General features: G+C 42.3%; 1 protein-coding gene across 1 annotated transcript in view; it reads left to right on the top strand.

Moving 5' to 3' along the window:
- The window catches only part of GIPC3 (GIPC PDZ domain containing family member 3), a 181,079-nt gene that overhangs the window by 58,475 nt on the left and 108,551 nt on the right, over window positions 1-14,053 (top strand). Inside the window, exon 3 of the mRNA XM_073546296.1 lies at window positions 6,908-7,088. Within this exon, the coding sequence (XP_073402397.1) occupies window positions 6,908-7,088 (181 nt within the window). The remainder of the gene's footprint in view (window positions 1-6,907; window positions 7,089-14,053) is intronic.

Genomic DNA, 14,053 nt, shown 5'->3' with positions numbered 1-14,053 from the left:
AAGTCAAGTGCACAGTCGAACCAAAATATAAACTCTGCAATAATGTAGATGATGACTTCAATCACCTGGATAGGTCAGTATGCATGCCACATTGTCGGAAGCACGTTGCACATAGCCGCAATGTAGTTCCGCATCTGCATTCCAGTAAGTGCGCAGATGCGGAAAAGTATGTGATGATTACTTCCTGTTCATATGTGCTTCAACTGTGTTCCACCGCTTGTGCAGGTGCAGAGAGTATGCGCTCCATCAGTATTCCACCAGGGATGCATGAGCAGAGTCGAGTGTCATTCATCCTCTGTCAGTGTAAGATGCTAGGACGGGGCGGGGCAAGAAAGATCCTCATATCCAGTGTTGCGCACTGGTGCAAACTCAGGTCTATGCAGATGTCACATTACAAGGGGAGGAAGACAATAGCAAAAACATACAAGGAGATGTCATATTTTACAATTATGCAGAGGATATTTAATCTCTCTCCTAGTTAAAGGGGGCCAAATGATAAGGTGCCTCCAATCAAAAACATATCTTTGTCAATGTGATATTAAGGTTGGCAACACATGAGCCATGATAATCCAAATAGAGCGTACTGCGCATTGAGTGACTGCCAGGTACAATTAGTGCCTACCCCTTAAAGATGCATACCGAGTTTGTCACACCAAGAACACTTAATCTTATTCTTATAGCCTAAAATATAAACATTATTAAAGTACAATGTCAAGTGAGTGTCCTGACATAAGCCAATAAAAGGCAAATAAATACGGTCAAAGGAGCGCTGAGGATCCAAAGGTGAAAAATAATATACTTTATTCCACTACGCGTTTCAACTGACAACGCCTTCTTCATCAGTTGGCAATGTGAATATGACCACAGGAAGAGGTATTTAAAGCTCAAATAGCCAATGGGATAACATGAACAATCTACCAATGACAATCAATATAACAAAATGAATATAAAATATATAAATGAAGTCAGAGGAATAAAAAGAGAATAAAAATGAGTAATATATATGGTGAATAAAAACAATTAAAACATAGTAGATTACAAATTCTAAATAAAAATAAATTTAAAAATAAAACTACCAATGATATTATTTAGCCACATTTCCAATGTTAAGGTTCAAGCCTTCAGGAGCCTTAAATATCCAATAGTTCTCCCTATTTATTAAACTCCTGTAACGATCAGGAGCATTATCCGGTATTTGGTCAATAATAGTAAGCTTTAATGATCTTGGATCTTTCTGGTGCATTATAGAGAAATGTTTTGATAAATTATGTAATAAAAAAACATTCCGGATATTCTGGCAATGTTTGTTGAGGCGTACATGCATGGTTTGGATGGTACGACCCACATATTGAAGCCCACAATTGCACTCTATTAGAAAAACCACATAAATGGATTGGCAGCTAACATGGCAATTAATTTTATAACTAATACCAGTAGTATTAGATCTAAATTCCTTTGTCCCATGTTTAATGGATGCACAGCAAAGGCATTTAGGGGTTCTGCAAGCAAAACAACCTGGATTGGGATCTGCATGAATTGTAGAAGATGAAATATTTGGAGTGATATTGCTGGGAGCGACCAAATTACTGAGAGTGCATTTTTTTCTGAAAATTGTTCTCGGCCAAACAGGGAGGTGTCTTGAAAGGATGGGATCACCCTTCAAGATGAACCAGTACTTTCTGAGAAGGTCACGGATGATTGTGTGGGACTGATTAAAAGTGGTAACCAAACTCCATTTGCCAATTTCAGAAGCTATGGTGTCTTTAGATATATTGGTTTTGATTTTATTGATGCAAGCTTCCTGAGAAAGCGCTTTGGCTATTCTTCGGATAGCCCTTCTGTTGGAAACGTTCCTTGAGAATATTAGCTTCTTTCAGAAAATCATTGTCATTTCTGCATTTCTTTCTAATTTTCCAGTATTGGCCATATGGAATATTTAAAATCCATTTAGGGAGGTAACTACTATTGAAATCCAAATAACTATTAACATCAACGTTTTTAAAATGTGTGCAAGTGGAGTTCAAATTTTTAAATATACCTCAGTTTAAAGTTCCATTTTTTGTTTGTTACATTTAATATAAGTATAAGCCGACCCCCCTAATTTTGCCACAAAAAACTGGGAAAACTTATTGACTCGCGTATAAGCCTAGGGTGGAAAATGCAGCAGCTACAGGTAAATTTCAAAAATAAAAATAGATACCAATAAAAGTAAAATTAATTGAGACATCAGTAGGTTAAATGTTTTTGAATATCCATATTAAATCAGGAACCCCATATAATGCTCCATACAGTTCATGATGGCCCCATAAGATGCTCCATACAAAAAACGCCCCATATAATGCTGCACAAAGGTTAATAATGGCCCCATAAGATGCTACATAGAATAATATGCCCCATATGCTTCTCCATAAAGGTTATGGCCCCATAAGATGGCCCATAGAATATGCCCCATATGCTGCTCCATAAAGGTTAATAATGGCCCGATAAGATGCTCCATAGATTATGCCCCATATGCTGCTCCATAAAGGTTATGGCCCCATAAGATGCTCCACAGAATAGGCCATATAAGATGCTCCATAAAATAGGTCCCATATTCTGCTCAATAAAGGTTATGGCCCCATAAGATGCTCCATAGAATAGGCCCAATATGCTGCTGCTGCGAATAAGAAAAAAATTACATACTCACCTCTTGTCGCTGGGGGCCAGGTGCCAGTGTCCTGAGTAGGCAGGGACACCGGCGCGCTATGGGGGACAGGTGCCAGTGTCACCGCTGGCTCAGGGCCCCAGCACCTGAGATAGTCACCTGTCCTTGTTCCACCACTGCACACCGCTCTGTCTTCCGGGTCCTCTGTCAGTGACAGTTCAGGCAGAGGGCACGCACTAACTACGTCATCGTGCCCTCTGACCTGAATGTCACAGCCAGAGGACGCGGAGGACAGAGCAGCGTACAGCGGTGGAATGGGGACAGGTGAAGATAGCATGGCTCCCCCATCCTCCCCGTCATACTCACCCCCTCCTGGCGCGTCTCTGCAGCCCCTGCTTCTCCCATGGTCTCCGGCACCGCATCTCTTCCTTCCTACAGCGGTCATGTGGTACCGCTCATTAAAGTTACTCAAGGGTAACAGGAAACATTGGACCCCAAAAGTTGTTGTGCAATTTGTCCTGAGTATGCAGATACCCCATATGTGGGGGTAAACCACTGTTTGGGTGCATGGCAGAGCTCGGAAGGGAAGGAACACCATTTTACTTTTTCAACGCAAAATGGGCTGGAATTGAGATCAGACGCCATGTTGCATTTGGAGAGTCCCTAATGTGCCTAAACAGTGGAAACCCCCACAAGTGACACCATTTTGGAAACTAGACCATTTGAGGAACTTATCTAGATGTGTAGTGAGCACTTTGAACCCCCAAGTGCTTCACAGAAATTAATAACGAAGAGCTGTGAAAATAAAAAATCATATTTTTTCCACAAAAATGATCTTTTTGCCCCCAGTTTTTTATTTTCACAAAGGTAGCAGGAGAAATTGGACCCCAAAAGTTATTGTGCAATTTGTCCTGAGTACTCCGATACCCCATTTGTGGGGGTAAACCACCGTGATTGCTTTACTGTGATCCGTGGAGGCAGAATGAACAAATCCACAAAAGGTGAAGAATTGGTTTTATTTTTTATGTCGTTCAGCATAAGTTAGGCGACTTTATTCTTCGATTCGGTGCGATTACAGAGATACCAAATTTATATCCTTTTTATGTTTAGCTTCTGTCACACACTACGGCTGTGTGCCCATGTTGCGTTTTTTAAAGCGTTTCCGCAGCATTTGTGCCAGCTCAGACGCTGCAGAAATGCTTAAAAGAAGCTTCAAATTAATTTGCATGCATTTTTGGCTTTTTGTGCCAATGCATGCGTTTTTAAACGCTCAGGAATCGCTTAGCGGCTAAAAACGCAGCATGCTCATTAATTTCCGCATTGCTCAGCGTTTTTAGCCTTCCCCAATGTTCCCAGAAAATGTGCGTCAAAAACGCGCGTCTTTTGTGCAAAAAACGCGCGTTTTCTGGGAAGGGGATCAGTTTCCTGAGCGTTTAAAAACGCTAACGTGGGCACATAGCCTACAAGACGCTTTTTTTCTAAAAAGTTTTTGCATCACCATATTTTGAGAGCTATAATTTTTCCATATTTCGGCCCATAGAGTCATGTGAGGTCTTGTTTTTTGTGGGATGAACTGACTTTTTTATAGGTACCATTTTCAGGCACATAGAGAAGGCTGGTAGTGCAATAAGAGACTGTGCTGCTGTGGTAGAATTCAAGGTATCTTTATTGCCAATGCGTTTGGCTCAGGAAACGCGTTGGGAATAAAGATACCTTGAATTCTACCACAGCAGCGCAGTCATTTATTGCACTACCGGCCTTCTCTTTGTACCAAGTCCTTGGACCTCGTGCAGACTGCTGCAACTGTTTTATGCAATTATAGGTGTTGTGACTCTCACAACCCTATCAGGTGAGCCTAACACTTGCTGTGCACTCATCTACTTTCCATACAGACCTACGCATTGGAAACGCCCTGTCTCCCCCTTTTATTTTCAGGCACATGACATTTTTTAATCGCTTTCTATTTCGATTTTTGTGGAGGCAGAATGAACAAAAACCAACAATTCAGGATTTTTTTTTTTCTCTGTTCCGCGTGTGGTAAAATTGGTAAGGCAGCTTTATTCTTTGGGTCAGTACGATTACAGTGATATCCAATTTATATCTTTTATTATGTTTTGGCATTTTTACACAATAAAAACTTTTATAGAAAAAATAATTATTTTAGCGTTGCTTTATTCTGGGAGATAACTTTTTTATTTTTTCATTGATGGAGCTATATGGCGGCTTGCTTTTTTGCAGGACAAGATAGCATTTTTAGATACTATTTTTATTTAGATTCGACTTTTTGATCTCGTTTTATTCCACTTTTTCCAAGCGGTATGATGATAAAGCATAACTTGCTACTTTTTTTGGCGTTTTTTGTACGACATTCACTGAAAGGGTTACCTAGTGTGATACAGGGTGAATTAGGCTTTTTTGCAGGGTCAGGCACCCCCCTGTGGTGTTTCTATTTATTATATTTTGGTGTTGGTGTAGTATTCACGCTGTACAATTTTTTATTTTAGTATACAGTAACTTTTTTACCACCAGTACCAGCTGCTGGCTCACATTCTGTTCTTTGTGCTAGGCATCAGGTTCCTGTCGCTGCTCAGCAGACTCGTCGATCCCAGCGCTCTGCTCAAACCAGCTCTGTGGGTTTGGTTGCTGATGCCACCTCTGGCCCAGCTATAGCAATGCATGCTGGTCAGCAGCGAGGGACTAAGGGACTAAGTCCTCCTTTAGGTCCAATGAGCATGCCCATGGGACGATCTCTCATTGTAGATCGGAGGTCACATGCTCAGGTCCTTCTCCAGCTCGGATTGGACCTTCAGAAAGGTCAGGAAGGAGGTGGCTATAAAAGGTTTGCATGGCCGCTCGGCCATGCGCTAGTATAGACTGCATTATCAGACTATGTGGAGTGAGTGTCGTATGCATGTATGAATGTCTCTGGTGAATGACTCATTAAGAAAACCCTACACTTGGTACGCATGTGTTGTGCAGCCTAGCCTGTTAAGTGCCCAGGCTTAGGTGTAGGTAGGACAGAGTCTGAGACAGGCATCAGTGTCCATGGTGCACGTGCTCGACACTATATAGTCAGCGTCTATAGTGGCATCCGCTGGTGCGACACCGCGCACTCAGAAGGTCTAGAGGGACTCTGACCCCGTGTCCTTGGGGCAGAGTTCTGTGACTGCTTTCTGTGCGCTCCCAGCACGGTCGACCCCGGGCTGCGAACGCACCTTACTATTATTTTATTATTTGATGCGTTCCGCTAGCCCTAACACTTTGTGTGTCTGTTGCTGATGTTGACTTCAGTAAGGTTACCGCAGATCAGAGCCAGTGTATCCCACGCTGTCACACAGATGAGAGACTGGGAACTGTCGAATGTTTTGGTGCCCATTGACTTAAATGGGATTTGGGTTCAAGTTCGGGTACTGTTCTGGAACTAAACTTTTTTATAAAATTTGGCCAAACCCAACGGACCCGAACATCTCCGGATGCGGTTGTCCCTACTCCTCACCTTTTCGACAACATACAGTTTTTAAATAATCAGTTCCATAAACATCCCTGTAGTTTACATATTTTTCAGCATGGGTCCTGCATATTGTAGCTTGGCCTTTTTTGTGCATTGGCTTTAGTGGAGGCTTCTTTTGTGGATGACCCATACATGTCATGCCAGTGCAGTGTACTTTGCATTGTGTCACGGGAAACACTCACACCTATTTGGCTTTCTACTTCTTAAGCTAACTGCAGTGAACTTGCATGTCGATTTTCTTTGACTCTTTATCAGAACCATCACAACAAAAAAGGGAAGCTTTGTCTAAAATAAAATAAACTTTTAGACAACACAACTCAATTTGGGACATAGTCATGCAGTGGGACATCACCCCAATGCAGGACTTTACCACTGGATCTGGGATGGCTGAGAGGTCTGTGGATATCCTCTCATCGCCAAAACATTGGCCAGTACTGTGAGATGATAATCCCTGTATTATACCCCCGAGGCCATAGAAATGCTTCTGCCATTTTTCCTGGTAAGGCTATTTGCACACGGCTATATGTTATTCACTTGGGCTGTTAAAATCCTTTTTTTTATATACACGTAATAAATTTACTCTCATCTGTATTTCAGACAAATGCACTACGGATTGCATAAATATAACAATGCGGATGAAAAAGCCTTTATTGCAATGCTTAAAAATACAACATGTACAACAAACACTATTTTTTGTTATATGATAAAAACATTCTCACTAATGTTTTGTATACCCCAATTCCTCTATTTAGAGAATTAAAGAGGGCAGCATCACTGACCGACTTCAAAATGTCAATGTGGGTGACAATATCGAAGCCATAAACGATCAGACGATTGTGGGATGTCGGCATTATGAAGTTGCAAAGATGTTGAGGGAACTTCCAAAATCAGAAACATTTACTCTACGCCTAGTTCAACCAAAAAGAGCTTTTGGTAAGTTTTGAATTTCGAAATGATAAAATGATTGGGGAAAGTGTTGACATCCTGAAAAAGATCCCACCTTTGGTGCACGTGAGGAGTTACAAGCCTTCCAGAACACTGACATTAAGAGAGTTTGCTATGGCCCATCTTAGTTCTCAGCAGAAGCCTCCAACAAACCATCGACCGGAAAAAGGAAAATGGACATCAATCTGGAATCATAATATAGTACAACTCCTAGCACCAGTAATGGAAATCATAGTCAGGTTGATGCTTCAACGTAATTTTAACCCCTTAATGAACAGAAAATTTTCAGCTTTTGAACTTTTATCTTTTTACCTCTTTTTTTTACCAAGATACCATAACTTTTTATCTTTCTGAAAGAGGAACTATGGGAGGGCTTATTTTTTTTGCACACTAAGCTTACGTTTTTATTGATACTATTCCCCCGAGAGGGGGACTTTCAGCCCAAAAAAGGGCTGAAAATCTCGTCTTATACACGAGTATATTCGGTAATTTATAAAAATAACAGAAATTTGACAAAAATTTAAAAAAAATAGCAATTTTCAAACTTTGAATGATTATCCCTTTAATCCAGAAATTCATATCACATAAAATCAATATTAAGTAACATTTCCCTCATGTCTGCTTTACATCAGCACCATTTGAAAAATATGGTTTTATTTTGTTAGCATTTTAGGAGGTTTAAAAATGTAGCAGTAATTTTTCATCTTTTCAAGGAAATTTACAAAATGTATTTTTTTATGGACCTGTTCAGTTTTGAAGTGACTTTGGGGGTCCTATATATTGGAAAACCCCCAAAAGTGATACCATTGTAAAATCTGCACCCCTCAATGTATTAAAAATTGGTTTCAGGTAGTTTGTTAAGGGCCTGTCACACTAAGAGATATCGCTAGCAATATCGCTATAACTAGTGACGTTATAGCAATATTGCTAGCGATATCTCTGTGTCTGATACTTACCTACGACCGGCTCCCCCGCTGGTTATCGCTGATCGCGCGAGAACGTCCTGGACTGTTTCTCATCGTCAGCTTCCTGCGGCGCTTCCTGCTGTGACGACGAGCGTGGACGCGGGCGGGAGGACGCAGGATCGCCTGGTGTGACAGGTAAGTAGCGACCCCCGTCCCCAGCGATGTCGCTAGTGAGATCTGCCTGTGTGGCAGCTCACTAGCGACCACTTAGCGATGTACCAGCGATCCTGACCGCGTCATATCGCTGGTCGGGATCGCTGGTACATCGCTAAGTGTGACAGTACCTTTAACCCTTCAGCTGCTTTTCAAGAATTAATGCAAAGTGGCATGACAGTAATGACAAGTTTATTTTTACCACCTAAATTTTGATAACTTCTGAACAGTCCACTGTTGCTGAAGGCCATTGTTCAGCTGTGAACTGCCATGGCAAACATCAGGACCACACAATCAAGATCCCAGGGTGCTGACGGTGTTAAAGAGGAGACCCCCACACTCTGTTAACCATCTAGATGCTGTAGTCACTATTGACAAAAGCATTTAAGTGGTTGAACAACCAAAATCCATGTCAACACTAATCGTGGCTGTTGCAGAAAGCTGTCAGCTATAGTGTACAGCTGACAGATACAGCATTGTCACCCATCAGGGGATGCTAGTCTCTTTTATCGCAAGTCAGTAAAAAGACATATTGATGGTCACTAAGGGGTTAGGAAGACCGGATGATAAAATAATGGTCATTTTTAACCTGTGCAGTACCAAGATAAGGAGATGGACCAGCTGCCATGTTCTCCCCTGAAGACATCAATCATACAGTGGTATAGAATATGTAGGATGGGAATAATCTTTTGTTCTTGATATGTGTCCTAGTGACAAGTGTTAATTTCCCAGCGGGCTGCAGTACTAACTAACAGTCACAAGATGTCACTGTCTAGAATGTAGGTGAAAGGTGGTGTCTGCTTAGAAAACACAAAAGATATATATCTTTGTACCGTATTAGCCAGTAGATAGAATAATATTCAGAATTGAGAGTCCTCAGTAGTTGATACCTTTTAATGGCTAACTGAAAAGATGGTAACACATTGCAAGTATAAACATGTGATTCTTCAGATGTTGTATTAGTCTTTGCCTGATGAAGAGACCTGAGTAGTCTCGGAAGCTTGCAATGTATTACCATCTTTTCAGTTAGCCATTAAAAGGTATCAACCACTGAGGACTCTCAATCCTGAATATTTTTCTAGAAAACACAACACATCAAGCACAGAGACAGTATGAGAGTAAGGCCAGCCAATTGGGGAGGGGGAACTGAGAGTTAGTGCCAAGTACAGTGAGTAGAGTTCAGTGCAGGACAGTAGTGTGAAGTGTCAGCAGCAGTCTCACGCATTGGGCAGCTAGGGACAACATGGGTATAATACTTGATGCAGTGGATTGCTGAATATACACAGGTTGTTGACTGCCACAGCAGTCTTGATTTGAATCCCGGCGCCTGCGCTGTAACAAGTGTTCTCGGGCATGCTTAGTGCGTGCTGCCCGAGAACAGACATCAGGCTATTGCGCCTGCATGTTGCGGAGGCCCCAGCCCCGCAGTGTGAATACATCATAACACACTGCGGGGCGGGATCTGGGGCCTCCACATTGTGCAGGCGCAATAGCCTGATGTCTGTTCTCGGGCAGCACGCACTGCGCATGCCCGAGAACACTTGTTACAGCGCAGTCGCCGGGATTCAAATCAAGAGGAGGCAGCGACACACGGGGCATCATGATGGACAGATCGTGGGCGGTGCCGAGGCCTCAGACAGGCACGATTGACGGATGGTAGGCGGCTGATACTGGGGGACACAACATACCTGTGGGACACATTACAGGCATGAGGAGCTAATTATAAAAGTCAATATTTTGGCATTACTGGGGGTCAGAAAAAGAAGAGCCACCTTCACAGAATGCAGCCTTAGTGCTGCTGAAGGTGGCTCTTTCACTGAAAAACGCCCTGGAGGGGTGACAGGTTCCCTTTAACATACACTCATGGCACACAGGTATTCGCATTTCATGTTTGGTATTTATACGAATTTATCGTGTTTAATACACACCATTCTTATGCTGGACAGCGTCCTCTTGTATTTCTTTCTTCTATTTCCTCTGTTATTATAAAAGGCAATATTAGATACCTCAATTATAAATTAATTCTCTCTTTAATGGGTATATGGCAGATTTAATATGAATATAATCTAAAAAGGATGCCTGTTTTTTAAGTTTTTGCATTTTATGAACATAGAAAACTTTATCCAGTTTTGAATTGTTGGAATGAGATATTGTATTTGGAAACTTTATCACCATCTGGTGGCCAGTTTATGTAATAGCAATTGTTATTTTTTCTTCAATTTTTGTTTTATCGATATATAATCTCGTGAGAAATGGTATTTCCCTTGGCACTAGGCATTTTACAAATTGGTTCATGATATAAATTGGGGAATAATTATAGCACATAAGCACTTTACTGTCATTTATTTTTTGGATTGAGATAAAGCTTTGTTCTTTGATTTTGAAAATATCATCTTGCTGTGAATTGAGTTTTGACAGCTATGTTGTCATAAAAAGCTAATTGTGGACCTCATTTACAACCTCCATTTTTCCAGTACCATTTTTCCTGTTTTCTTAGAAATTTTTTTTAAAGGGAAGGTGCCATCTAAAAAATTTTTTTTCTGCAATTGCAAAAATGTAAAGAGTTAATGTTTACATTTTCTTAAAAATATTATCATTTGTTTTTAATTTTGCAAAATATGAAAAATAATTTTAAAAAGTTTGGCATTTCCACTTGTTAGCACTAGGGGGAGCAGCTACTGAAATTTGGCACAAAAACCTAGTGTACAACTAGCTCACATTACTGCCCTGCAGTAATTATGGGTGAAATCTGCTGACATGGGTGTGATGTCACTCCTCTCCTCCCCTTCTGGGTGTTTGCTAAGGGAAAAGAGAGGATGACATCTAGGAACACAGTGAGCAGCCGTTTTGATGGGGCCTGCAAAGTTACTGACTGTCTTTGCATGTAAAGTCTGGATCAGAACAGGTCATCAATCAGCAGAAATGTTTCCTGGATTTCTGTGGAGCAGACAAGAAGACGGTCCATCCAGGTGTATAAAACACAGCGCTCTATGTACAATCCCTGGCACCGAACAGAGCGCCCCACATAGACCAGCACGCTGCTCTCCTGAAATACTCTGTGCTGCTGTCACCCTGCTCCTTCCACCATACATCAGGCCCCTGTCACCTCGCTTTCACACATCGCCAGGACAGGATCTGAGGAGAGGAATGGGGTCTTCGGTCACCGAGGATGGCAGGCAGCACAGAGTATTTCAGGAGAGCAGTGCGCTGGTCTATGGGAGGCACAGACCACAGAGGGAGATATATGGGGGAAGAGCAGGGTGACAGCACCACAGAAATCCAGGAAACATTTCTGCTGATTGATGGCCTGTTCTGATCAAGACTTTGCATGCAAAGACCACATTCCCCTCCTCAGATCCTGTCCTGGCGATGTGTGAAAGCGAGGCGATAGGCGCAGGCCGGGGTGATGCTGGGAAGCTGGATGGGGGGAAATGTAGCCATACAGTAACATTAAAAATGAGACCTCTCTCTTCAGCTGCCTCACCAGCCCTCCCCTGACTGCACCTATTACCCCTGACCCGTGTGCAGGTGCTCAGCCAGAACCACCCTAGAATGGGTCCCCTTTTAGCAGATAATACTGCCATAGTGTTCACACATAATACCACCATATACTTCACACATAATACCGCCATAGTGTTCACACATAATACCGCCATAGTGTTCTCACATAATAGACCATATACTTCACACATAATACCGCCATATAGATCATACACAATACCACCATGTAGATCACACATAAAACCAGCAGAGTGACAGCAGCAGAGTATTTTAGGAGAGCAGTATCACACGGGATAGGATTAGATACACGGCTCAGCAGTCAGTATCACACGGGATAGGATTAGATACATGGCTCAGCAGTCAGTATCACACAGGAGAGGATTAGACACATGACTCAGCAGTCAGTATCACACGGGATAGGATTAGATACACGGCTCAGCAGACAGTATCACACAGGATAGGATTAGATACACGCTCAGCAGTCAGTATCACACAGGAGAGGATTAGATACACGGCTCAGCAGTCAGTATCACACAGGATAGAATTAAATACACGGCTCAGCAGTCAGTATCACACAGGAGAGGATTAGATACACGGCTCAGCAGTCAATATCACACAGGAGAGGATTAGATACACAGCTCAGCAGTCAGTATCACAGGTTAGGATTAGATGTCCAGCAGATTGCCAAGTGTTTTGAAATAGCAGGGAGCAGCTCCTCCTCTGTTTTGTAAGTTCAGGGGCAGCAGCTGGTCGGGTGTTTTGGAGAGAGCAGCTCGGTCTCCAGCTCGTCCTGTATCCCACTCCTGCAGGTTGTATGTGCAGAGTGAACATCCAAGCCCTGTTATGCTGGAACAGTACAGCATCCAGGGCTTGCATCAGAGTGTAACTGGAAAGCACTGGGCTCTAATAAGATGGCGCCTGGCCACACCTACAGCTGTGAATTGAGCTGCCCACAGAGGCGTGCCCAGTTCACTCCTGATGCTGCTGCAATGAAAGAGATAGGGTCGGGAGCCGACTGTTATGTCTTATGTCCAGGGACTGCCGTAAATGAGCATGGAAAGTGTCGTTCAGCAGCCAGAGAGGTAAGATGGCAGCCCCCAGTGACTGCATTAATACAGTAAAAGAAAAAAAAAAAAACATACACACCACTGAGTCAAGCTTAGGGGACAATATCTTTTTATACTATTTTCTTTTTTACATTAAATTATGAAAAAACAAGGCACCTTCCTTTAATAATGAATTAATAAGTTTCAACATTTTAAAAAAATTGTTTTTGTCATATCAATTATTTTTTGCTCCTCGAATTTGAGGTATACAAAAAAATCAAGTATCTATTTCATGTCAAGGAAGCCCATGATCTATGGGCAATTGTTATATAAGGACTTGTTTGTATTGATTTCAGTGAACTTCAGTAGACTGTTGCTGGAACTCAGTACTATAGTCCTCAGCAGTGCAACCCCCTTGGTCGGGATTATGATCTTTACCTCCATCAGGAAGAACCATTACTGGTTCAAGAGAGACCAACTGCACATCTGAAGGTACAGGTGTCAAAGCTACTGCCAACATGCTAGAAAACTGACCCTGCAGCTGGGACTGCAATGCTTCTAAATTGTGGTGCTCCCTGTTCATGTCTTGAACCATCGGTGTCAGATTTGCCAACTGAATGTAGAGTGTATGAGTTGGATTCAGTTGTAATGTGAAACTGGTCACTGCTCACGGACAAGCCTTGAGGCTGGGTAGTCAAGAGGTTCAGGGTCATATAACAATAGGTCTCAATGTAAATATAAGAGGTAAGGCAAAGGCGTAGTCAGGTCACAGTCTGAGGTCAGAATGCCAGGGAGGTAGCGGATCAAGACAAAAGGGCTAGGCAAATGGATGGTCAGAGGCAAGGACCGAGGTCAGGCAGGAATAGAGCAGGGACAAATCACTGAAGAACTTGGTAAATATGCACCAATGAGTCAAGGCTACAACTGACAGTAATCAGAGACAGCCAGCCAGCTAAATAGCCATAAAATCACTCAGAAAAGGAAACACCTGTAAAAAACCAAACATACCCCAGCCTTGATTGGGGGACTGGACTGTCACTCACAACAATGACAGCTCAATGCGCCCCAGTCTCAGATTGGATGGCTTAGCTATCTATCACAATACTGACAGCTCAGCACACCATTGTCACATGTTGGATGGTTGAGGTGCTACTTGCCACACTGAGTGGAGTAATCATGACAGCAACTATGTGAGAAAATGAACTTATCTCCTCCTGATCTTCTCCTGGGAAATTAGCTTTCAGTCATGTCGGGGTGCATGAGCGGCTACAATCATCGCTCACAACAC

Source organism: Dendrobates tinctorius, unplaced genomic scaffold, assembly GCF_039654945.1.
Source record: "Dendrobates tinctorius isolate UK_male_01 unplaced genomic scaffold, ASM3965494v1 ptg000011l, whole genome shotgun sequence".
Classification (NCBI taxonomy): domain Eukaryota; kingdom Metazoa; phylum Chordata; class Amphibia; order Anura; family Dendrobatidae; genus Dendrobates; species Dendrobates tinctorius.
The sequence above is the reverse complement of the archived record's forward strand: the minus strand, read 5'-3'. Positions and strand labels throughout refer to the sequence as shown.